The 25,838-nt window shown below is 44.5% G+C and overlaps 1 protein-coding gene across 1 annotated transcript; it reads right to left on the minus strand.

Annotated features, from left to right (window-relative positions):
- Window positions 1–385: 385 nt before the first annotated feature.
- LOC137869471 (paralemmin-1-like) lies at window positions 386–25,619 on the minus strand. The gene is made up of 4 exons (XM_068706877.1): window positions 24,702–25,619; window positions 15,406–15,457; window positions 5,722–5,802; window positions 386–1,451 (listed from the first exon to the last, which is right to left on the minus strand). Exons 1-4 carry the CDS (start codon window positions 24,743–24,745, stop codon window positions 1,188–1,190), a joined length of 441 nt encoding a protein of 146 aa, XP_068562978.1. The 5' UTR covers window positions 24,746–25,619; the 3' UTR covers window positions 386–1,187.
- Window positions 25,620–25,838: the final 219 nt, after the last annotated feature.

Genomic DNA, 25,838 nt, shown 5'->3' on the forward strand with positions numbered 1-25,838 from the left:
AGAAGAAGTCCGCCTTCCCTTCCGCGCCACTGTTCTGTGTCACTTCAGGCGGTGCTCTTTGCTGTTTGTCATGCCAAAAACACACGAGGGAATAATGCAACTTAGAGGCTTTTCCTCTTCACTTTTAATTTCCTCGGGAATAGCGTGAGCTTTCAAGGGCGTTGACACACTATTACGCAAAGTCAGCACATGAATACGTGGTCATATGTGAACAGAAATACTGTTCATTAAATGTAAGATAGAGCTCTCAGTGCTTATTCATCACTTTGGAAGAAATCTAATTATTTTTTTTTTCCTTTATCGTTCCGCTTGTGGACAGCTCCTAAAAATCTAAATAAATAAATTAAAAGTTAAAAAAAAGCCCCCCCCCCCCCCAAGTGTAGCCCTGCCCAATTCAAACACCCTGCAAATGGAGAACACTCACAGCCGAGCGCACAAAGCAAGGACGGCAAAGAGCTGGATGGAACTTTTTTTTCATAGCAGTGGTGATCATTGGGGAATGAGGAATGACTATCTTACAGCAATGCTTGATGGGAATCAGGAAGCTCCTCCCAGAGACACAAACGCAGGAAGTGCCCACAGAATCACACCACTCTCCTTTTTTTCCACCTTTTTTCAACGTCCTCAATATCCCCTCTCTGCGAGTAACGCCCTTCTTTCCCTCTCTTCATCTCTCCGTCTCCGTCTTCATTCCTTGTCGACTCTCGTCAGATCTGATTTTAGAGATGAGTATGCGTACAGTAGCTCTTGGTGTTTGTTTTCACACCAGTGCACCAGAAAAAAAAAAAAGTAGATTTTAGCTCTAAAGATTACAGAACTGCTAAATTCCAGAGTCATCCCACACCTCCAATAGTTCTCCCATTACAGTGCGTGTGCGTGTGCGTGTGCATGTGTGTGCGTGTGTGCGTGTGCATTTTAATCACTGTACTCTGCACTGGGACTCTGGTTTGATGCTTCAAATACGGCTGATGTAATTAAAGCGTGCTATTGTTGACGTCCTCTGTGTTTGATATAGTGATGAAGCTATGTTGAGTCATTTGCAGCATCAAATGTGCTGCATACTGTATGTTACTGATGTAGTCACATATTATTATAGTATTTCCACTTTGGATTATGTTGACAAGATGTAAAAAAAAAAAAAAAAAAAAAAAAGTGTGTGCCAGGTATTTTAGGAAATATAATAAAGACTACACATTGCTAGAGAGAGAAGCAGATGTGCAGTAACAAAAACAGATGTGTACGTCAGACCTGATCTGCAATGCCAGAACAATGATGAAAACCGAACCAAGCCCAAAACAAAGTGTCACGGTGTTGTGTCCGTTAGCGTACCTATGTATTATGTCTTCCAGCCTCTTCCCTTGTTCTTCATCCTGCTCCAGCTGTTTCCGCCGCACCGCCTCTTCCTCCGCGCCGATTCCCTGGAGGAGCCATCGCTCTCGCATGGCTTTGGACTGAGGAGGAGGAGGGGAACGGAGACACATGATGTTACAGATCAGAGCGGCCGTGTTGGAGGTCCTGCTCCTTTCGGCTGGACGGTGAATGTGACCGTTACACTTACAGAGAACAGATGTATATCTATAACGCCATTCAAACAGCACTTCTTCTCTAACCTGGTTGTGACATGAGTAACAGCCAGTGGGCCTTCATTATGGAAACGTATTTGTGAGATGACTGCCAAGCACAGCTACCACAAATGTACGAAACAAACAAACACGTAGGCCCACACACACACACGCACACGGTTTTTTACATAACACAGATGAACTCTAAACTCAGCTGTTTCTCACAGGGAAAAAAAAAAAAAAAAAAAAGCACTTTGCTGGACATGAGGCATCAGGCCCAGAGAACTACAGTTATCGGTGTTAGATCGGCAGTTTTCCTCGTTACGTACGCCGAAATATTTGTCGGCATCGCGGCGCATTAAATGCGGGAAGTGAACGCACCAATCGTCTCATCGCACGGGGGCTTAGCGCTTCTCTTTTAACGCCTTGAAGATGAATGCCAGAGCAGCGTGTTTACGTCTCCGATGTCTCGTCTCCGTCTGGAGCTCTGTTTTGTTACCACAACAGAGTCGAGCGGGAACACTTAGCTTCACCTTTGGCTGTTTGCTGTCAAACTGTTGCTTGGCTCTGGGTCTTAGAGCTGACAATTAGCAGCACACGCACACACACACACACACACACACACACACACACACACACACACACACACACACACACACACACACACACACACTACGGAAATGATTCCAAAGCATTTCACCACCTGCTGTCAGAATGTGGAAGCTGGGCTGTTTGTTTGTTTGTCTGGCTGCTACACACCTACATAGCCAAGCTAACCTCACATAGATCTTGTTTATCACTAATTTCGGAGTTGTCAGTCATTTTGAATGAGTTTTGCACAACTAGGCTGAAATGGATGGATGTGCTTCTTCTTATTCTGTACGTGGGGCAAAGAAAACACGATTTAACCAGAGGAGGATGCCGCTGGCCTGTAGCCGACCGTGACCTCTGACCCGCCTGTGGAATTTGATCGTTTAACTGCAATAAAGTATGACCGCACAAAGACGCATAATCGCATGTAAATAAAGGCTTTTTTGGACCATTTAAGAAGTCGACAAAACAGCGTTGGATAAAGTTGTGTTGAATAATTTGCCAGTTGTTTCCTCTGAGAACCAGCCCCGCTCTCTGCTCTCTCACTCTCACGCTGTTTAATATACTTTCCTACTTCCTGTTTGAACTTTAACACACAACTGCTCTGAGCTGGAATCTTTTAAGGAAAAGGTTGGGTTTTTTTTGGGGGGGGGGGGGGGGGGGGGGGGGAGGGGTGCGTAGAGGATCTATGCTATTCATCACATACTGAAATAACCAATTTTGAAGAAGTTTAAAGCATCAAATCACCAGGAATGCTAGAACTCAAACATAAACTGAGGAGACCATGCTTGGACGGAGAGCTCTGGGTAGAACTTAACTCTGAATCCATCATGATGTTTACATGGTCCCAGACTCAGATCAACGCCTCCATTCTGGAAGGCTTGAATCCTGCCAGCCAAGAGGATTCTTATCAAATCTCTGGGCTCCAGTCTCCATTTCCTCTCCCAGGCCGCCGCGTCTCTGGAGGGAAGACTACAAAGCCTGCTTCATGCTGCCTTGGCCGTGTGGCACTCAGAGGTAATGGCCATTAAATGGGACTGTGTGACCAGATGCTGATTACATCTGGAGTTCAAGCCCTGTTGGTGTTGTATGGAGGAAAAACTACACTCTGCATGGGGCTCCAATCCCTGTTGATGATGCATTTAGATGATGTGTGTAACTTCTATTACATTTTTTTTCTCACGGGAGCAAAGCACAAAGGGAATAGACAGGAGACAACGAGGAGCTACCGGACGCCAAGCCATGTGGGGCATTCTGGTGGCCTGGAGGTTAAGGCAGGAACCATGAACTGTGGAACATCTTTCCCCATCTCTCTCCACTCACTTCCTGTCTTCTCCCTAGTGCCGGCTAACTAATAAAAGGCATCAAGTGTTTCAAACAGCGAACGGAAAAAAGCTTCTTTTCTTATTGGCTGAATTACTTTATGTTGACTTCCCAGGAGGGTTGTGCAATGCAAATGGTACCATGTACATGTTCTCAAGTACTGTACTTAAGTATAACTTTTAGGTACTTGTACTTTAGTATTTTCATTTCATGCTAATTTCAACTTCTCTTTATTTCAGAGGTAAATATTGTACTTTTCACTCCACTACATTTGTTTGACAGCTTTAGATATTGTTTGTCATCCTCTTCCTGTCCAGTGAAAACCACGTACCTCCAGATGCGTCAATTTTAAAAGTTTGCGATAAACTGCAGGACGAAGTGTTCCTGTATGTGTTGAGGAAATCCTCCTACTTCCTAAGCTGACTAAACGTCTAAAAAGCCTCTTGGAGCAGCTTCTACTGAACCCTTGAGAAGTTGACTTTTGATCGATACAACATTTTGATCGATACAACATTTTACTGGACAATGCATACTTTTAGTTCAAGTAGCCTACATTTTGCTACTAATAATTACGTATTTAATTGAATTAAGGTTTATGCAGTAACGGTACTTTCAGTCCATCCATGTTTTGCATCTGGGCCCCTACTGTAGAAATCTGGACTCAAGACTGCGATAGAACCCGGGGTCCTACGGCTCACCCCTCATTAATACACGCTGCGCGCATGGCTTTAATCATCGTCTCTCTTTTGTCCATATTTCCATAAGTGGGTGTTAAATGCTGGAAAACACCGGCATGTAGGAATCAAACTTAAATTTTAATAGAGGAGTCGTTCACGCCAAGTGTGTTTAAAGGCTCTAATTGGAGGATGGAATGTATTTTTATTGCAAATATTAAAGCTGGCTGCCATACAGTTTTGTTTGTAGTATAATGGGATAACCCACAGGCAGCCCACCCTGCATCTGCACTGCATTTTAGAGCTGCAGGCTTTTACCAAACAATTTCCCTTAGCCTGCAGTAGAATGCAAAAAAATAAAAAAAGTGCGACTCAAATTTACTCACGCATGTGTTCTAAAAATATGACGGGGAAACAGAAATCAAAGTTCATAAACTACTACGTCGTACGAACATGTATCTGGAGCGTCTCCGCCTGACAGGGCGGGTCACGTGTTCTTCTGAGCTCGAGGTCGAGGAAAGACTAATTCTTCATCGGTTGAAAGGTTCCAGGACTCCACATAAATTACTGATGTCTGCAAGATGTTCATTTTTTTTTTTATTTTTCAAACTCACAATCCGTCAACAGTGTCCCCCGTTTATGCACTTGAACGTCAAATCAATGTTTACTCGAAACACAATCTCGGCTCAGCGGTTAGCGGCTGGCAGTAATTATTACGGGGATTTGTTTATGTGCGTTTGGATCCGAGTGTTTTTCTGGAGGAAAAAAAAAGAAAGAAAGAAAACATCGAGAGCCCGCCCCGCTCGGAACAAGGGAAACTCTCGCACTCCCACACACCGGGAGCTCTGAGGTTCGGATGCTTCGATGGAATTGGACCCGTTAGCCCGAAAAATGACTTCCAAGTTTAATCCTGCACACAGGTGATTAAACGCACACATGCAGGTATACGTGTAACAGCAGCATGCAGGAATAGAGCAACGCTGTAAAGGAAGGCACATCTTTGAGTGCACACTCTGTCTCTTTAACTCTCTGTGACATTTCAGGGTCAAGGCAAGAACTGTTATAAAAAAAATAAAAAAAAATCTGGATTGATTGGATAAGGGGAGATAAATGACCATCACACACACATTTATAAAGCGTCCCTGTGAGCAACGTCATTGACTCCATTCCTCAGCCAGCTGCTAACCCTAACCTGAACTCTCTTCCTCACTCCTATCTCACCCTCAACTTAATATCTGACCTGAAGCTAACTGTACCGTCAAGTCTGAAACAACGATTCATCTCTCATCTCCCACATACAGTAGCCCAGACCTTTGCAATGTTCATTCAGGTCGTAGATCAAACAGTAAATATGTCATCGCGTATTCAGGCAATGAATATGCAGTCCGTTACCTCATAATGGAGGAATCCTAAATCCTCCTGCTGATCATAAAATGCTTTCTTCACCATAACCTTTTCATAATTCTGTAATTCAAAACTAACTTCCTGTGGAACACACACACACGCACGCACACGCACACACGCACACACACACACACACACACACACACACACACACACACACACACAACCTTGAGATGCTGTAGTTGTAGCACCAGGTCATCAAGCTGGCTTCTTTTGTCTTCAATCTCAGTTTGCCGTTTTCGCTTCTCCTAAAAAGGACAAAAAGGGAAAATCAAATGATCCATCAGAACACGTCAGATTTATACCGGCAGTGGGAACGTTTTTATCCTGTTTTATGGGCGGGCAGTGAAAAGGAAAACAGAGTTGAAAAAGTTGAGCATGATGGTGCACTAATGCACGCTGGTGTATCGATTTGAGTGTTTTAATGTTAATGCTCATCATCGGCAAGACAACATCCCTTCGGGCCAATTAAGGTTTTCATACATTCAATTTGAAGGTGAGCAGAGACTTAATGGCCTCTCATACCGTATGTTCCGTCCAACTCAATTTAAACTGGTGCAGTCTTGTTTAGTCTGCTGGGTGGGTGAAGCGACTTCCCGGTGTTTCTATGGTCTCAACAGCACAGCAAACTAGACATTCACATTCATAAACTAACGCTGGGATTCCAACTCAAGAATATGTTTCTGAAAGCATAGATCGTAAACAAAAATGATCTCATTGGAGGAAAAAACGATCCAGGGGCGTACGAAGAAAGGAAGTGACGTATTAGAGGGGTCAGAGGTCAGGGCTTATCGAGGACTGAGAGGGATTAGGCCTTGACGCTTCTAAATGGCGTCGAGATTGAACTTGGGGTGGGGCGAACAATCCTTTACTTCATGTGGAGATGAATGAGGCTGATGTTTGGAGGCCGAGCTGTGAGCTTGGTGAGTGGGAGGTTTGAAACAGACGGAGGCAATGTGGAGTCACTGTCTTTGAATATGCTGTGACGAAAATAATGCATGGGAATATAAACAAAGTAAATCCCAGGACAGCCCTGTTTGGGGCTGAAGGGCATGAGATAATGTAGATCTCTCTCTCTCTCTCTCTCTCTCTCTCTCTCTCTCTCTCTCTCTCTCTCTCTCTCTCTCCCTCTCTCTCTCTCTCTCTCTCTCTCTCTCTCTCTCCATAACGTTCTAAAGTCCTTTAACAATCTAAACTTTCGACATTTGAATAGGCGCCTAAACAAAACATTGTTTATGACTAGAAAAGCTTGACTGCCGCATCTCAAATGTGTCTTCAGGCTGCAGTTTTCAGATGATGTACTCCATCATCAAAAGTACATGTGGCACATACTGCTGACCCCCTAAAGACGCCCCCCCCCTCCAAAGAAGATACAAAATAAAAAAGGGTCTCCAGCAAAGAGTGCTGGAGTAGAATAGTAGAAAACATGTTGGAGACAAAAAGACCAGTTGGAGGAACACATCACGACGCTGCACACAGGCTGTGAAAACATCTGTTCAAAACCTGAGGTCATCTCTCTCTCTCTCTCTCTCTCTCTCTCTCTCTCTGTTATACACACACATGTACACACACACACACACACACACACACACACACACACCACACACACACACACACACACACACACACACACACACACACACACACACACCGCAGCAGCGGTTCCCATGGCTTGCGAAGTACAGTCAAAAAGCCCAAGCAGAGGTATGGATGGTCCCCAGATGTCAAGGACTTCTCAGGACATGTGGTCGAGGAATGGGCAAAACACACACACACACACACACACACACACACACACAAATGCAAATACACACCCACAGAAACACACAAAGCAAATACAGTCACTGATATGTACACACGGATAGTGTACGAATATATTTTCAAAATCAACAAGTACTGTAAGCAAGTTTTGTAGAATCAGCAATCCCTGCTTAAAACACAGTATTGTATAATACAAATGGTTGCTATTGGTGGTTAGTAAACAGCCCCGAAGGACCTTTAAGTTGACAATAGCTCTGCGGCAGATACTACAGACGCTTCATTCATTACATGAGGCAAAGCAGCGGGGGTGCCCACTGCAGAGGGATGTGGAAAAAAAAAACACAAAACAAAAGGAGGTACAAAAAAAAAAAAAAAAAAAAAGCTGACACAGGCTCAATGGAGCGCAATGCAACATAATCTTGCAACACACTGCGGAAACCAATCAAATACATCCAAGTAAACATAGAGCACAGCTACTGTAGGAATGCACTGTAGCATACCGCTCTGAGCCCTGGCATGAATAAAACATATCTCACATTGTAGAGTCAGAGGTTAAGGCCTCGCTCACTCATACTGTACTTTACTGCTCGTTAAGCGCTGTTGTTCGTCAACGTTCGAAATTCCCTACTGAAGTTTCCTCGAAGATTTCCAAGAGATCCAGATGTTGGATCTGGCAAGGCCGAGGAAGTCAGATCAAACACTGCCAACTCCTCCAGTTTTTAGGAACGGTCATAATGTATACAAGGAGCCAAAATTTAGGAACGGTCATAATGTATACAAGGAGCCAAAACTTCTGAATCTAAATTTAACAATGTCTTCACATTATACCACTTTATCTGTAGAACATTTGGATTTCTAATATAGTGCTTCTTTAGTTTTTCTGCACTTGTATATATATTGATGAATAGAAATGTTGGCTTAAGTTAGGTTCCAGTGGCAAGAGTTCAACTGCGGAGGTCTCTTCAGCTCCCATGGGGTCATAGAGTTCCTCTGAAAAAAAGCGTTGGATCGGTTCCTGAGTCCGGCTATCACATCTCAATCATAACAGAAATGAATTTGAACTGAACTAAAACTGGCGAGCTAATTGAAAGATGAAAGCCTTGTACAGAGAGAGAGAGAGAGAGAGAGAGAGAGAGAGGAGAGAGAGAGAGAGAGAGAGAGAGAGAGAGAGAGAGAGAGAGAGAGAGAGAGAGAGAGAGAGAGAGCCTGAGCCCTGCTCTGTTCACTGTATTTCATCCCAGAGAAACACATCCTCCTCCTCCTCCTCCTCCTCTGGAAAATATGTTGACATTCCTGGCGACACACTCATGACTTCCCACACTCTTGACTCACTGCGTGTTTGGCCCCACTTGGCCCGCTGCTTAGCTCTTATACAGCGGACATCACTCCCCCCCCCCCCACTACCGCTGACACCGTCCGAGAAGTTGGACACTAATATAGAATTCCGTGTTTAATAGTTAAAACGGCTGAGCTCCATTGGAGATTTTTTTTACTGTGTCATGTTGTTTTTTTTGTTTTTTTTTAGCTTCAGAAGCCAATGAAAACATGGACGACACAGAATTGAGTAACCTCCCATCCCACAAGGTTAAACATTTTGGCAGTGGAGAGAGGTGGGGGGGGGGGGGGGTAAACAGGAGTTCAGCATTGTGAACTTTCACTCTTCTTCTTTGGTGTTTGTTCTAGGGTGGTTCTCAGCCCTAACAAACTGTGGCAACAGTACTCTTTGTTAAGAGGACTGACACTCATCATTGTGGTACAATGTCCCCGACAGAGGAGCCAATCCAGACATGACTGTAAGGATGCAGCCTACGAATCATTGAACAAAATCCAGACTTGAAAGGAGGATTCACGCTTGTTGTGGGACATTCAACAGAATATCTGTGAGGAAAGATCCGAGACGGTTTACTGGATGTATGCCTCTGAGTACACAATAACGTCCAGAAGCTTTAGCAGAAAGTAAAAAAGGGTTAAATAAGTTATTCAATTCAAGGAAATTACTTTTTCCTCTTTTATGGAAGTAGTAGTAAAAAAAAAAAATGTGTGTGAAGTTAAATTAGAGATAAAGTTAAATGAGATAAAAGGCAAAAAACAAAGACAACATGGATGGTTTAATAAAAAAATTAAATGTGTAACGAATTTGTACATGCAAGCACTTGATTGCAAACCCACCCCTGCTTATAAACAGCTGATACACCATAACCCCCGCCCCTCTGCATCAGGCCACAGAGACGTGATTCAAATTTGACAAAGCAGTGACGCAACCGAGTCGGATCTGAAGTTCTGCTTGGTGTATGAGATTGCGAACTGGACGCGAGCCGCGGATCAGACGGGTCACATTGCGCACATGCCCGACACACCCAGCAGAGACATCTCGCTGTGGAGATCATCTTCCATTCAGCGGAACACTTACACAGAACGGAGACCGAAATGGACCTGCGTGGGTTTAAATGTCACGGGTTTGATTCGGCACTCGCTGCGCTGGGAAGAACTTTGGACAACAGTGTGAACAATGAGAAGATATCTATCAATGTGACGAAAATGTATCCTGTGTTGCAGCAAACGCCCCGCGGGCCTACAGTATGAACGTGAGCGGTGACCAGTGCGAATGTGATGGTCCTCCCCCACACAATGCCAATTTGTGGGTTCCAAAGTGAACAGAGCGCTAACCCGCCCGGTGACTCCTCAGCCAATGGCGGCGGTGTCAATAAATGCAGACGTAGCACATGGCTGGAATGTCTAGTCATGCGATAGGGGCAGCTGGTGACTCTTCGTGTCCATATTGAGGAGAGACACGAGGACGCATACCTTCACATGGACGTACACAAACACAAACACGATCTTTCAATGCCTCCCGTCGCCTGCTTAACGAGTAGACGGACAATGCAGCTGTGTTCGATTCATAGCTGCGTCTGCTAAACAGCACCTTCGCCGCATGTCAGTCTGTCTGCCCTCGGCGGTGTTTCTGTGTCCGGTCACTCTGCAGTGTTTACTATCCAATTCAGCTCAAATGTCACGACAATAACTTGAAAACCAGCAGCGCCCACGAGAGCTGCATTCCGGTCTCAAGTCTCTGTGAACCCTAATGCCACTCCCTTACACAGCTACACACACACACACACACACACACACACACACACACACACACACACACACACACACACAAACGCCAGAATGTCCAGTAGGTCGAAGACAGCTGCTGCTAATTTTAGACGGCATGTAATGCCTGGCGTGCCCCAGACCCCCCTGTTACCCAACAAACCAACCCCCCCCCCCTTGAAATGACTTTGCCCCGAGCATACTCCCCTCCCCCATGAAGTGCTGAAGACCATAAACCAGGCCGATCCACTCCTGCCTCTACAGGATGCAAATCTTCTCAGATGGTAGTTGGCAAAACCCACAAATATTCCAAACCTTGAGAATTCAGGAAGCCTTTTTTGAGCAATCGTGTTCTGGGCAGTCAGACCTTCATATATTGACGCAGTGACTCCAGTGACTCCAGTGGCTTATCATAAACCAACATCGTGTCATAGTGCCCTCTGCAGATGCAGTATTTCCAATTTAATGGAGCAGACTGGGGCCGATCTCAAAACCCTTTTTTTTCCCCATTCAGTCGACTGGACCAAATAAGCCAGATCCTGTGTTAACTAAACAAAGGACTAAAAGATGGCGAACATCTGTTCTATAGGCGGGAAAGTTGTGTTCAGTCTCACCTCATATAAACACGGTTACAGGCGAGCGTCTGCTTTAGTCAAACGCGTCCGATCACACGCAAATAACAGACAGACCATCTCCTACAGGCGCCAACAGTTTGGCAACATTTTGCAACAGTTTACAACAGTTTATCCAACTTCCGTTACCTGCTGTAAACGCAGATACAATTGCTACAAATCAAAGGACGACAGAAAGTTAAAGGCTCATCCTGTAAGACAACTGTGAGGGCGTCAATACGTCAATCTATGAGTGAAGGAACTGCACAAACTGAAACTACGCATTCCTGCAGGCGGCCCAGCCCCCCACTCTATTTACCTCTCTTAACGCAGCCCCACTACGCGGCCCTCGCCGCCGCATGCCACAGTCACAAATCTCGTGCATGCCCAAGGTCTAGCTATAGCACCCCCCCCCCCGACCTTCACCCTTGCCCCTCTCACTTCCCTCTGTCAGACCTCACTAAGTGGATCCAGAGCACTGGACCGGCTTCCACAACGACCCTGGAGTTCCACAGATTACTTCATGGAGCTCACCCAAAGAGATCAAACTGTGGGTGATAAAAAGCACTCATAACTGCACATTAGTCCTGCAGGATTGTTAAAAAAAAAAAAAAAAAGAGCAGAACCATAAACAAACAGGCACAGAGGTTCAGATCGTGAGCATAAAGGTTTTCTGTTTTGCGGTGAAATATCTCTGCGACAGTCTCTGTCTCGTTCCCAGCTGTCGTTTCCTCATTCTCTGTCTTTCCAACACACACACACACACACACACACACACACACACACACACACACACACACAGCACTATTATATCAATCAATCCTCATGCACCACTTCCTAATTCCTCTTACTTGGCCACAGACGATCTGCGGCCTTGTGTGTGTGTGTGTGTGTGTGTGTGTGTGTGTGTGTGTGTGTGTGTGTGTGTGTGTGTGTCTCTGTGTTTTGTAGGGTTAGCCGAGAGTCCAAAGGGCTGAGGTCATCTGTGTATACATGTCACAGACACTACAGAGAAGTCAGTGAATGGGTGCATTCAAAGAGACACACACACACACACACACACACACACACACAGACTTGTGTATGTATTTTGCCACATGGGCAACAGCTAATTAGAAAGCTGAAGCACTCACCATTCATTGGCTGGTTTCTAAACCACCACGCAGGGTTTTGGTGAACACACACATTTTCAGAAAACACACAGATGTAAACCTACATATGCGCACACGCACACGCACACGCACACACACACACACACACACACACACACACACACACACGCACATGTACACACAAAACACGCGTAATCTGTTTTTTTGGGGGGCCCTGACCAGGCTGCACACCATCCGGACGGCTATAATTACATGTTAATAATACACCAATTACAGGTCTGGATTTAACAACATGACATCACAACTGTTCCCTAATCTGGCCAATTAGCAACCATGGAAACCAGCGCCGCTGGCGGCCGACGAGGCCCTAATCACTATCAGACTGTGGGAATCTTTGTCTGTTTGCACGTGTTGCGGACAAAACGTGCCGATTGACGGATCAACTCTTCGATTAGAACCCTGGCACATGTCCCAGCCTTCGGTACAGGCCTGTTGTACCGAATGATTAACGCTCTGATTCGTCTTAATATGTAGACAACAAATCAATTAGCGATTAAAAAAATAAAATGGTCAGTTTGGATGGCACAAACTGTTAAATTTAGTTCAGTGTAACACGAGATATGGTGGGAAACAATGCAGCAGTGAACCAACTGAAAATGAACTGCGCAGAAGCGGAAAGATGCCACACAGGGGTTCGCCGCACTCCTGCACCTTCAATAATTCATAAGAAATAGAAATGTGCTTACAGAAAAAAAAAAAAAAAGTCACATATATGGGAATTAAATCATAAGACAGACGGACAGACTGCCTGAAACTAGAGATAAGTCATTTTATAATGTGCTTAGAGCAATTGTAAAGACTTCCTGTAATTCCCCAACACTGTCTCACTCCTAGTGCTGTGATTGAGCAGATAGGTATGTCGTCCTTTTGCTAAGCTTTAAAAAAAAGAAAAAAGAAGGTGATTCACAGCCATTACGGCCATGCCTTATTGATGAGCCACACAGCAAACAGACCAGCCTCTGTCGCAAATAACACCACAAGTGACGGCTGCCTGCTATCTGACAGTGGTTTTCTAATCTGATCCGGTTTAATAGATGAAGCCTGGCTCAACCACCACAGTCCAAATGACATGTTAATTAAAAACAGTGGTGTCAGATCCAGCGGTTGTGTGTTCAGGCGCCTCAGATACGGACATGACTGGTCCAACACTTGGCTCGGGATTTTAGCGGAAGCTTCCAATTTGGCCCGAGATCTGCTGAAGTATTGATGAGGTCTCGGAGCATCAATTATTGATGAAATCATTAGCATGTCAGCTGCGGGCCCGAGTGTGTGTGTGTGTGTGTGTGTGTGTGTGTGTGTGTGTGTGTGTGTACTGTACACCTCCCTACAAGGGTTTAGTAATCCTTATTAAGAACAGACAGTGAGACAAGGAAAACATTATGCATTATATCATAAATACTGCCTGTGGAAGACCATATAAACTAGTTGAATCCAGTGTTTTTGGGGCGCTGAAGCTGCCACCAGATTAGGAAACGCTTGCTTTTGATTGGCAGTCGAAAGAGGTTTTACAAGATTCTTCCCCTTCCCCGCGAGACGCTCTGGAAAACTTTGTCCGGCTCCTGTATTTACACTGGACCTGCGCTGTTTGGCTGAGTCCGTGGCTTACAGAGCGCTTAGCCGCCTCAGAGGGTTGTTAGTACTATTAGTGTAATAGTAACCCTTCTCTAGTTAAGTGCCTGGTAGGGCTTGAAGGCTATTAGTGCCCCTTATTGTCTTTGATATAGTGTACACACACACACACACACACAGGGCTGAGACGAGACAGACGCCCATTTGAGGGAGACAAACTTGTGTTCAACGACTCTTGGCACTTCCAGTGGATTGTACTTCAGGATAGAATTAGACTCGATAGAAACGTCCTCCGCAGCGTCACGACAGCTGCCGCCAGAATATTCTGCAACGTTTGTTGTTATTTTTGGCCTTCGTGCACCGAACCAAAAGCCATTAACACGATACCGTAATCGAATATTCTTCCAGTGTTTGGTCCAATGCGCACGCAAGAATGATGCAAGAAACAGAAACGCTCAGAACTGTCAGAAGCTTCCCCGCTCTCTTTCTTCACTTAAGTGGCTGACTGGTTTAAGCACATGCAGCCTGGTATGGCTGCCATGTTTCGACGTGGCCAAAATAGTTTCTCCATCTGCTGCTGCTGTTCACCCCACTTGTATGAATGTGTGTTCCTGTGCCTCTGTGCGTCTCGAGTGTGTGTGTGTGTGTGTGTGTGTGTGTGTGTGTGTGGTATGCTGTGGTTGCTCGCTGGCGCCAAATTTAGTCCCAGGCAGAGAAAACAGGTCTAACCGTTGCTCTGAAGTCCTGAAGTCAGCAGCGATGCCAAGCGCTTCAACGAATGCCTCCGTGATCGTGAAACATGACGGCGAGCATCCGAACGTATTCTGGACCGCCTCGCGGCTGAGGTCATGCTACCTTGGAAAGCGTGAACACCTAAAAAAAAAAAACCTCAGACATCTGGCCAAAAAAGAAGAAGAAAAAAAAAAAGAAGAAAAAAAAACCGGAGTTGATTTTCCACCAACTTTCCTCAGAGTTGGTTCACCCAAAAAAAAAAAAAAAAAAAAAGAGGTGGAAGGAAGATGAAAACGGACGAGAACAGCGAGACAAACACAGCAGCAGTGTAGGACACAAGGAGAGAGTGAAGGAGGAAGGAACATTACAATCGGTGCAGCGAAAATCACTTTGTTTTGTGTGACAAAAATGGATGTCGGGGTCTATGATGATGTCACGAAGTAGGATTTTTTTTTATTTAACTATTCAAAAACTGCAATGATGCAATTGTGGTGTTTATTATAAAAACACCAGGACAGACCGCCGCTGCTCCACACGTAATTCACAGCCAAGGGGTCACCGTGATGTGCGGCAACCTCCGCCGTTTACGTCACAGGAATTCATCAGGCAGCGTTCAACAAACTTGAACTTTGGTATGGAGCAAAGAGACGAAAACGGATCACTTTGTGAATGGAACATGAATGCATAATGTGACGAGTTCAGAGAGAGGGGGGAACCGATGAAAGAGGTTTTCAAACAGAGTTTCAGGAGGTGCCAGACAGTCAGGCATGATATTGCACCGTGAATGACAGACAGAGATGAAGTCAAGGTGAGACGGGGAGCTGTCCACCAACGCACCCGCAGACAAACAGGCGACAAAGAAACATAAAGAAGCAACAAAAAGTTTTTTTTAAAATGCACTCTGACTTACCGCCAAGGCCTGCAGCCTCTCTTTGTGGAGCTGAGCCTCCTCACACGACATCCTGAGGGGGAAGCAGGGGAGAGGGGAGGGGGGGGGCAAAAGGAGAAAGAGACGTGAGAATCTGGGAAGACTTGAGAAAGCCCGGGGTCCCTTCAGCGAGAGACTGAGGGAGGCAGAGAGAGGGAGGCGAGTAGAGGAGTGAGGGAAGAGAGGAGGAGTATCCAGACGAGGTCCTTCCTCAGCGGTAATCCAACCAGAGCGAGGGAGACAGCGGGAGAAGGAGCTCACACTGAGGGGAGGCAAAGATCTCTCAGTCACTGGCCATGTGCCTCACACTCGGCCCGCTGCTCGCATTCTCTCTCTCTCTCTCACTCTTTCTTTTGCACTCTGTCTCTCCTCCCATTTGTCCCCTCCCTCCCTCCCTCACTTTTTTTTTTTTTTTAGGCATGAGCTATGTGTGATTAAACAGCTGGGAGGAGGAGCAGCTGAGAGAGAGAGAGAGAGAGAGAGAGAGAGAGAGAGAGAGAGAGAGAGAGAGAGAGAGAGAGAGACACTATGGCATGAAGGTAAAGGGGGGTTGTGAGAAGAGAGAGAGAGAGAGAGAGAGAGAGAGAGAGAGAGAGAGAGAGAGAGAGACACTATGGCATGAAGGTAAAGGGGGGGTTGTGAAAAGAGAGAGAGAGAGAGAGAGAGAGAGAGAGAGAGAGACACTATGGCATGAAGGTAAAGGGGGGTTGTGAGAAGAGAGAGAGAGAGAGAGAGAGAGAGAGAGAGAGAGACACTATGGCATGAAGGTAAAGGGGGGGTTGTGAAAAGAGAGAGAGAGAGAGAGAGAGAGAGAGAGAGAGACAGAGAGAGAGAGAGAGAGAGAGAGAGAGAGACACTATGGCATGAAGGTAAAGAGGGGGTTGTGAGAAGAGAGGGAGAGAGAGAGAGAGAGAGAGAGAGAGAGAGAGAGAGAGAACGAGGGAGCGAAAGAGGAAGAGCAGAGAAGAATTGCCGAAGTAAGGAAAAAGGGAAGCAGAGGAGTAATTTGTCATATTTGAAGGCTGATATGAGACTATGGGAAATGGAACATTAACAGTTTGAAGACTAAATTATTAATTTTTTTCATTCAGTCCAACAGCTTTACTTTTTCTTCCCTCCACCGTGGCTTGGATAAAAGGCAAATTATTACTTTGATAACTCGGTAGATCAATATATATATACACACCTATCACAAACACTGGTCGCTCAGTTCTGTGCTTAAAGCAGCAGTCTGCTTATAAAAACATGTACGTGGAACAACAGAATCATTTGTATTTTATTGGTTTTTGGAGGTGAGATGAGAAAAATAAGTTTCACTGACTTTAGTGGTAAATCATTGGAAACGTCTTGTTAAAAAATGGTCAAGAATTACATGGCTCACAAATTAAGAAATCTGCTTTCACAGTCACACAACTATTCCAAAACTGAAACGACCAAACACTTCCTCAACCAAAAAGGTATCGACAACAACAGGAAGTGAAACACCTGGAAGAGGAAAGCTCGCTGTCATGCTTCGGGACAGAACTCTCGGTCCCACTGCATTATGACATAACCTCCTCCCAGCCTTCACCCATATGCTAATCAGTTGAAAGAGTTGCTTGCTGCTAGGAGCTATTGCTCTGCTACCGTGTTGCTTTTGTTGTTGCCAATCACAGGCCAAGAGAGACAAAGTGCCAACACTTGTATTTAGCATATTACATATTACTATTGTTTTGTTTAGACATTTCGGCTCTTTTAACACGGTCCTGTGAGAGCGCATGCAGCGATGTCGCCCACGCACAAACACTCCTTTCAAGCTGACTCTTCAGGTTCTATTTCTGGTCACTCCGGTCATACATTTATTCCAGCGCCGTTCATTCAATAGAAGAGGCATCAATAGAAGCCTTCTTATTTAGAAGAAACAACAGGAGCAGGAAAGAGGAGAACAAAAAACAAAAGGACGATAACTGTGACACTCGGTTGAATTTGGTGGAACGTCTTTCTGAATACAAACTGCAAAAACACCTCTTTAAAAAGCAAGACACACCTTCATACACCCCCCCAAACACACACACACACACACACACACACACACACACACACACACACACACACACACACACACACACACACACACACACACACACACACACACACACACACAAAAGCAGAGTGTGTGTGTAAATGGGTCACTGTTAACTGTGTCCCAATGTTCTTTCTCCCTGTTTTAACTCTCTAGGTTCACCTGGGCTCCATCCATTCTTCTTCTGCATCTTCTATTATTTTTATTCTATTACAGCCACATTGATTTTCCTTTGTTCTTTGCCTCCATGCTTCCTTACATCCCTCACTCATTTCCTCCCCTTTTTTTTCCCCTCTTTGCTGCATTGCTGCCCTGCTTCTTGACATTCGTCTCTACTTTACCAAACCCAACACTTTCTCTTCGCATCCCTCCCTCCCTCCAAACATTAAGTTCTCCCGTTCCTACATACTCTGCCCTACATCCCTCCTTACTTCTTTTGTCTTCTTTTCCTTTTCAACTCTCACTCCTCCGACCAACTCTTCCTTCTTTCCTTTCTCTTTTCGTCCCATCCTCGTCTCCTTCCTGACTCCCTTACTCCCCATCCCTCCCCTCATCCTCTCCTTTCCGTCTTCCACCTGTCCCTCCTTCCGTCCCTCCGACTTTGTCCTCACACTTTCTGTTCCTCCTCTTCCTCAATTCCCTCCCGTCCTCCTCTTTCTCCTCTTTCTCCATCCCTCCTTCCACAAGCAGACATCCTTATAAGGAGAAACGGCAGCAGCAGTCTTGGCCGACTCTTTAGGGAATACAGAAGCATGTAACACACACACACACACACACACACACACACACACACACACACACACACACACACACACTTACATAGCAGCTTCTGCATTACTCCAAGAAAGAAAATAAAGTGTACAATAAATAACTGCAGCTGGAGAGCATTTGTCCTGTGAAGCCTCTGGGCAGCTGAAAGACTAGGAAGAAAATAAATCACAAACTTGTCGTGTTCGGCCCTCAGCTAGTTTCCATAAGTTGTTGTTTTATTATTTCCAAACTAATGCACATAGACGGATATGCAGGGCTGCAGATATGGATTCAGAAGTGGTGCAATGTTTTTCATCTGCTGCAAAGTGTGTCTTTTTGAGCGTGGGAGTAAAAACCTATTTTCCTTATTCAGTATTTCTGATATATGTGGTATGATATATATTCTTAGTTTTTAAGTATTTTTTTTTAAGTTTATACATATTATGTATGTTGAAGTTTGCAACAAACACTTTATCGTTAAAACAAAACTTCTTCAAAATAATTTCAGAATCAAATAAGTGTTAACTGTAGAACATATATACTATCACATTTATTTAGTTTGACCTTTTGAAAGTGCTGGATTACGACACTTTTTGACAGTTTTTAGTGCAGCATTGGATTTTTATTAAAAATGTTGTACTTTTTTCAAAGAAATATTTATACTTCACTTGATTTTTTCCATTTTGACAAGGTAAATCGGCAATATTATCTATAATATATTATCAATATTTTTATACAAACAACGAATGAAATGACAAGATAAGAGGAGTCGCTCACAGTGAGGAACCCACAGATGCGTCTTTCAGCTCGTTGTTTTGGTTTAATAGATTTAAAATGGCCAAACAAATACACTCATGCAAATTTAAGTTTGATTTGCTTTCTTGGAATTTTCCCCATTTGACGCTATAAGCATTCAACACCATTTAAGTCTCGTTGTAGGATTTAAAAAAAAAAAAAGGTACTGATGAATGAGTTTTTTTAAAAGTCAAACGTGTTTGTCAAGATGCAAACATGTTGCACTCATGTGAGAATTAAGTTTGTAATTATGTCTCCTCTTTAAACACACTGTCCCCCTGGGACATGTGGGGCCGTGCAGCCTGTGGACCATGACCTGTTTGGGTTAGTATCATATAGTTTATGTTATGAAACCAGACGCAGCTCTGCAGCTGTCTTGACTTTAGCGTCAGACTTCTGGCCCGTCTCTGTTTGATCTGGATTTACACCAATCACATCCCATCCCTGACTTTAACACTGCTCTACTTCATCTTCACACTTTTACACTTGATTTCCTTTCTACCTCACTTTTGTTGCCCTACTTTTTAACTCTCTCCTCGCCCCCCTAAAATCCCCCCCCCAAACCCCTTATTGCTGGCGTCAGTTGTGTTGGTCGGTCGTCGCTGTAGACAACAGCATCATTGTTCCTCTGCATCGCCACGACGACGCGATGACCTCACTGCACAGCCAGCCCAGCCTCCCGCCCCCCCCCGCCCCCATCCCGGCCAAGAAGTAATGGCCTCCAGATGTGGAACCAGAAGCAGGAAAACACACACACACACACACACACACACACACACACACACACACACACACACAGAAATATAACAACATACAAAAGGGTGAGTAGGAGGAAATGAGCAAATATGGACAAAGAAAGTAAGTCAGAAAAACTGTGCATGTGTGTTCTGTTAATGCAGCCATTTTCTTAGCTTGCCCTTTTGAGCTTTTTACTGCCACAGAGAGAGAGAGAGAGAGAGAGAGAGAGCGAGAGAGAGAGAGAGAGAGAGAGAGAGAGAGAGAAACCCAAACAGACATATTTCTGGCTATGGGAGTGCCAGACGTTGATCTCATTCATATTTTATACATCACTGAGGGAGGTCAAGTTGTGTTTGGGTGTCCCTCTGTCTGTCTGTCTGTCTGTCTGTCTGTCTACACAGTTCAACTGAAACCAAGCCCTGTCATCCTTCTTTTATATATTTTAAGTATCTATAATTTTCCACAGCAGAATTGGCCTTGAATGTACCAAATTTTTTTTGGTCTCAGGCGAGTCTAGCCGAGAAAGTTTGGCGACGGCTGAACTGTTGGAAGTCACTGGCTTTCAGCAACTGATCCGATATCAACTCTCCCTTTCTTTCTAACGGATACAACTCTATTAATAGTTCAGTCGGTTTCTTTTATTGTACCGTAAAGACCACAGAAACTAATCAGCTCAGAAGAAATATTAGTGTTTCATTTTAATCCCTGTAAACAACTTCATTAAAAAAAAAAAAAACACCACAACAATCCATGCCTAGAGCCTCTCATATCGCCCACTAACTAACTAACTAACTAACTAACCAACCCAGTTCTTTGTAGGAGGACTGGGAATTTAGGTAGCATATAAACCAGCATGTCCTAAAAGGGTTAAACTGAGATGCCTCCTCTGTTCAGTCTGTCATTTTATTCTCTCACTCTGGTTTATTCTCAATATTTTATATCGAGAGAGAACAATTTACATGCAAGCCCATACATATCAATGCACGCACGTGTGCGTCTGCATGCAGTTAAAAGACGTTTAATAAATAAAAAAAAGTATTATTACTATTCAATAAAGTAGCTTTTAATCGTTTTTTATGCTGAGATGCAGCGTAGATGAGAAGCAGATGTCTTCAGGCACTCAGGTTGTCACCACCTCAGCATTATCTTTCCCAGAATGCCGTTTTCCCCTCTCCTCCTCTATAGTTTGCACATCTGTCCAGTGTTTACAATTCATTTTTTATGGAGTGGAGATTTTTATGAAGGAAAAAAAAACAAAACACATAAATATTGTGTCTTTGAGTGAAGTGCACAAGCTGGGTTGTGCAGGTTTATTTCTTTGTCCACCTGTCATGAATAAACTTGAACTTGCTCACAGGCTCATAAATACACAGGGGAGCAAGTGTGCCACGACTAACAACGTCATCACCAATCAATCTGTTACTTACTGATTAATTGGTCAATTATTTAGCCATTAAAACATCTCAAAATAATGAAACACGCTCATCAAAATGCCAAGCGGATATTTTTTAAATTACGTTTTTGTTCAACAAAAGTTTAATATGTTTGGTTGATAATTGACTAATCCATTAATAAACTACACTCAATGCTTTAATTTAAAATGAGACAAAATAATGGATAATAACTGAACGATATGTGGCGGTTAGTCTTGCAGCGCTGCCTCACGGTAAAAGTGGAGCTGCTCAAGTCAACCCATCCCTATTAAGAACCTCTTTCCTGTAAGACTTCCCTGAGTGTGCAATAAATAGCAGCAGAGAATGGGCCATCTGCCATTGTGGTGTCTGCGCCTCTCCACGACCACAAATACTACCTCGTCTTCCTGCTGATTCAGTGGACAGAGAGAGAGAGAGAGAGAGAGAGAGAGAGAGAGAGAGAGAGAGAGAGAGGTGGCCGAGCGAAGAGAAGACTGGATGTGATGGACTCACTGAATCCCTACAGCACCCACTCATTCTCCCCCCCCCCCCCCAATTAAAACATTAACTATTGATGCACCAGGAAAGCATGTCGGCTTCATGCTTCCCTGCACCGCTTCATGGGTGCGGCTCTGACAGAGGACCCGAAAAAAAAAAAAAAAAATCACTACGACCCGTCACTCAAACTGATGTCCGGACAGCTGATTGAGGCTCTCAGCTTGTAGGTGAGCCGCTGCGTAACACGTTGGTTATCACTCAAACCAGCTTGGCGCTCGGCATCCGTGACTGTGGCTAAGTGGAGAGCAGGGCTGCCTTTCAATCAGAGGGTCGGCGGTTCGATCCCCAGCTCTTGCTCTACTAGTCTAGTCAATGTGTCCTTGAGCAAGACACTTAACCCCAACATTGCTCCCGTAGCTGCGTCTCCGGTGTGTAGATAGATACTGAATTGTAAGTCGCTTTGGATAAAAGTGTCTGCTAAATGACTGTAATGTAATGTAATGCATCCCTTAATCTGCAACATCTGCAGGGACTGAATTTACTTTTTAGAGCCACATTTGCACAGGCTGGGTGATCCCAATAACCTGCATGCTCTGCACAAGGACGGGTAATTTGTGACACACATGTTCATGCACCAAATGGGCAAAAATAGGATTTTGAAGTCCCAAAAAAGGCCCCAAAACAGACACCCGTTTAACAGGAAAGCTATAGCTGCAGATGTGACAGTGACAAGACTCTGTTTGCACTTTATTTACATTCAGGCTTTCTGGATTTCGAAGGAAATTCCACGAGCACCTCCATGTACACGGTCACATAGAACACATCATAAGTCAAGAATGTCTGAATTCCATGTTGTCGTAACAGCAGCTTCAGTAGAACACAGCACACCCACAGAGCTTAGAATTGTAAAGAACAACTCCCACTCTCCTGTTCCGTATCCGTGTTCAGCATCACTGTCACCACTTCTCTTCCAATTCATGGAGCAGCTGATTGAGGCACGTTCAGGTGCAACAAAAAAAAAAATAGCAGCACTTTTCATGTCAATGAGACTCGGGTATAAACAACGGATTCAGCTGTTTGGTTCTTTCCCGAAGCTTCTGTCAACATAACATTCACATCTGACATATGGCATTTTCCAGATTTAACGTTAGTGTCGTGCTCTTCATTGGACTTGAGGAAGGTTTACCAAAGATACATCCACCGGATATAATGTTTAGTGCTCATACCTGCAGCTTTTAGTTTGACGCAAGGTTCCAAAACCCTTTTTGCGTGTATCTCACCTGTGTGCGGGCTTTCTTCAGTGGGAGTCTCAGTCATGATGTTTGACCAACTCTAGCACTTTGGGGGAGCTAAATTCTTGGACCACGTTAAGATTTCTTCCGCATTCCTCAGACTGTCATCCGGGGTCTTCCTGTTTCAGGTAATTTCTAACGTCACTTGACAGATGACGTCGATAGAGCGCTCGTTTCCGCTCGTTTCCGCGAGTTAGCAGAAAGCTCTAAATTAAACTGTTACCGGACAGTTTAATGACGGACTAGCTACAGCGGCAACGCATGCGCTGTTTTTTTTTTTTGCTAGCCTAGCAGCATTAAGGCTACAAACAACACGCAGCTATCTCTTAAAGCAACAGGAAAACGTGGACGTCTCGTCTTTGAAAATACTAAAAAGGCCCTCACATTTACAATCATAGTTTTCAAAGAAAAGTATAACATTTGGCCAGAACGACTATGATATTGTATTGTAATATATTGGGAAGCAAGAATGTCACATATTTATTGTAAAATACAGGTCTTCTTTTATTGTTGTCTTTTGTGCATTTTAAATATATATATATATATATATATATATATATATATATATATATATATATATATATATATATATATATATATATATATATATATATATAAACAAACCTGAATGCTCTTTGTGTGGAAATGCAGCTGTAGGTCGGATTGGTTTGAAAATGTGCTGATTTTGTGCATCTCTAGTACTTGTGGGACACATCATCAGAGACTTGACAGTCGGCATCTGAACGTGGTTTGAACAGCAAATTGTTTTCAATCCAAAAATCCACCAAAGTTACACGATTCTTTCACACATTGCCAGTGTTTGCTTGATATGTGTCTCGCTGTGATTTTATCCCCATTAGTCACAAATGCAAATGCAAGTTTCAAGTCTGTTTTTTTTAGGTTGATTTTCATGCTGTCCTGATGAAAAGACTAGAAATGAAAGGACTTTTGATTTCATTATCGTTCTGTCTTTGCATTTGTTTCTCATAAAGTAGAGACATACATGAACACACACACACACACACACACACATACACACACACACACACACACACACACACACACATGCACACAGACACACAAATCACACACAGGAAGAAACGTTCTGCCGCATGGCGGACTGTGCTGGAACACAGAGGCTGGCCCAAGACTGCAGCTTCCACATTGACTATGCTGAAATACACCACACTTGCACACACACACACGCATGCACACACACACACGCACGCCTGCACACACACACACACACACACACACACACACACACACACACGCCCATTCCCACATCTTGTATTTACCATGGTGTTAAGAACAGGGACAGTGAGATGTTACGGAAGAAGGACTGCAAGACTGATTTGGTAAAAAACGACAAGTAGACACAGAGAGACAGTGGTAGAAATAAATAAAAAAAAATCAAGCAGGAGAGTAAAGCCACCAAGGGTTGGTGTGTGGCAAGGTGAGAGGTTTTCAGAGAGAGTGAGAGGGTGAGTGAATCAAAGAGATACAGAGAGGGAAGAGGAGAGGGAGGAGTGTACACGATGTACGGTGGGTCTCCTCGCCAGTCATGACTGAGCAGCAGCCTCACCATGACAGAGCTCCCGTTCCCATGACAACACAGTCTGTCAGATGGAGGGGGGGGGGGGGGGGGGTGGAGGGAATGCAGGCAAGGCGAGGAGAGATGGAGGCAGAGATAGAAAGAAAGAAAAAAGATAAAGAGCATCTACTACTCACGGGGCTGTGGCTGTGCCGTTCCTCTGCAAAGGTGTGTCTGACATGGCTGCAACACCCTCTGCTCTCCTCCCCTTCCCCTCTTCCTCCTCGCCTGCTCCTGTCCTCCGCTGTCCTCTCTCACAGAGTTGTGTCCACCTCGTCTCTCTCGTCTTCCTCCTCTCCTCCTCCTCCTCTCTCTCCTCCTCCCTCTCCTCCTCCTTATCTCCTCCTTCTTCTTTCCTCCTGCCTTTTCAGTGTGATTGTCACGCCAGAATGTGTTCAGAGCAGCTGCTGCCGCTGCCGCTCCTGCATCGACCGGCTCTGCCTGGCAGGAGGGGATGGGTTGTGAGTGTATGTGTGTGTGTGTGTGTGTGTGTGTGTGTGTGTGTGTGAGAACAAGAGAGCGAAAGAGTGGTGTATAAATGTCCAGGTGATGATGCTAATGAGAGAGAGGGAGGGAGGGGGAGAGGGATGGATGAGGGATTTTGTAGGTGAGGAAAATGAGGTAAAAAAGATGCTGTAACTGAAGGAGCAAGTGTGACGGAGATGAGAGAGGGAAGGAGGGTGAGATGGCCGAGATGAGGGAGCGGGATAGAGAGCAGAGGACGGCAAGGAGACGAGCAGGGAGACAGAGAGAGAGAGAGAAAGAGAGCCTTGGGGGAGTTACAGTATAATAAAAGGAGTGGCCAACACGCCTCATCCCTGCTGCTGCTGCTACCCTGAGAACCTTTCCCCTTTGAGAGTGGAGAGGGATTCATTTAAAGAGGCAGGTAGGATACTTTAAAAAAAAAAAAACCCTCCATTGGTAAAGAAAAAAAAGGGGGTGTCCTGCAACTTTAAACGGGATAACATAAAATGGATGGACGCATGGATGATGATAGACTGAATGATACTCAGCAGGATTTGTCAAGAAGACTCAAGAAGATTTATTTCTATTACCCAAAAAAAAAGAAAAAAAAAAAAAAGAACCCTCACAATCCTGGTTTGACCATGACTTGTCTGCAAGAATTGGGGCACGTCACCACAGACGTACATTATCTGGTGAAGGGGGGGGGGGGGGGGGGGGGGGCTACACTCTGGGACTCAAATCCTCCAGATCAAGTTTTGAGCTGTCATGTTGATGTCAAACACGCCTGATTTTCACAGCTGGATTCAGAC

The sequence above is a fragment of the Cebidichthys violaceus genome, unplaced genomic scaffold, assembly GCF_023349555.1.
Source record: "Cebidichthys violaceus isolate CVI_PGR_0920_01 unplaced genomic scaffold, fCebVio1.0.p SCAF_122, whole genome shotgun sequence".
In the NCBI taxonomy this organism is placed as follows: domain Eukaryota; kingdom Metazoa; phylum Chordata; class Actinopteri; order Perciformes; family Stichaeidae; genus Cebidichthys; species Cebidichthys violaceus.

Bases quoted from the DNA above. Each gene is read 5' to 3' on its own strand.
- LOC137869471 (XM_068706877.1), bottom strand. From the start codon at position 24,745: ATGTCAGACACACCTTTGCAGAGGAACGGCACAGCCACAGCCCC. The intron at 5,803-15,405 runs GTAAGTCAGAGT...TGTCCTTTTTAG, and splicing joins AGAGGCTGCAGGCCTTGGCG to GAGAAGCGAAAACGGCAAAC. The intron at 1,452-5,721 runs GTTGTGTGTGTG...CCTCCTCCTCAG, and splicing joins TACAACTACAGCATCTCAAG to TCCAAAGCCATGCGAGAGCG.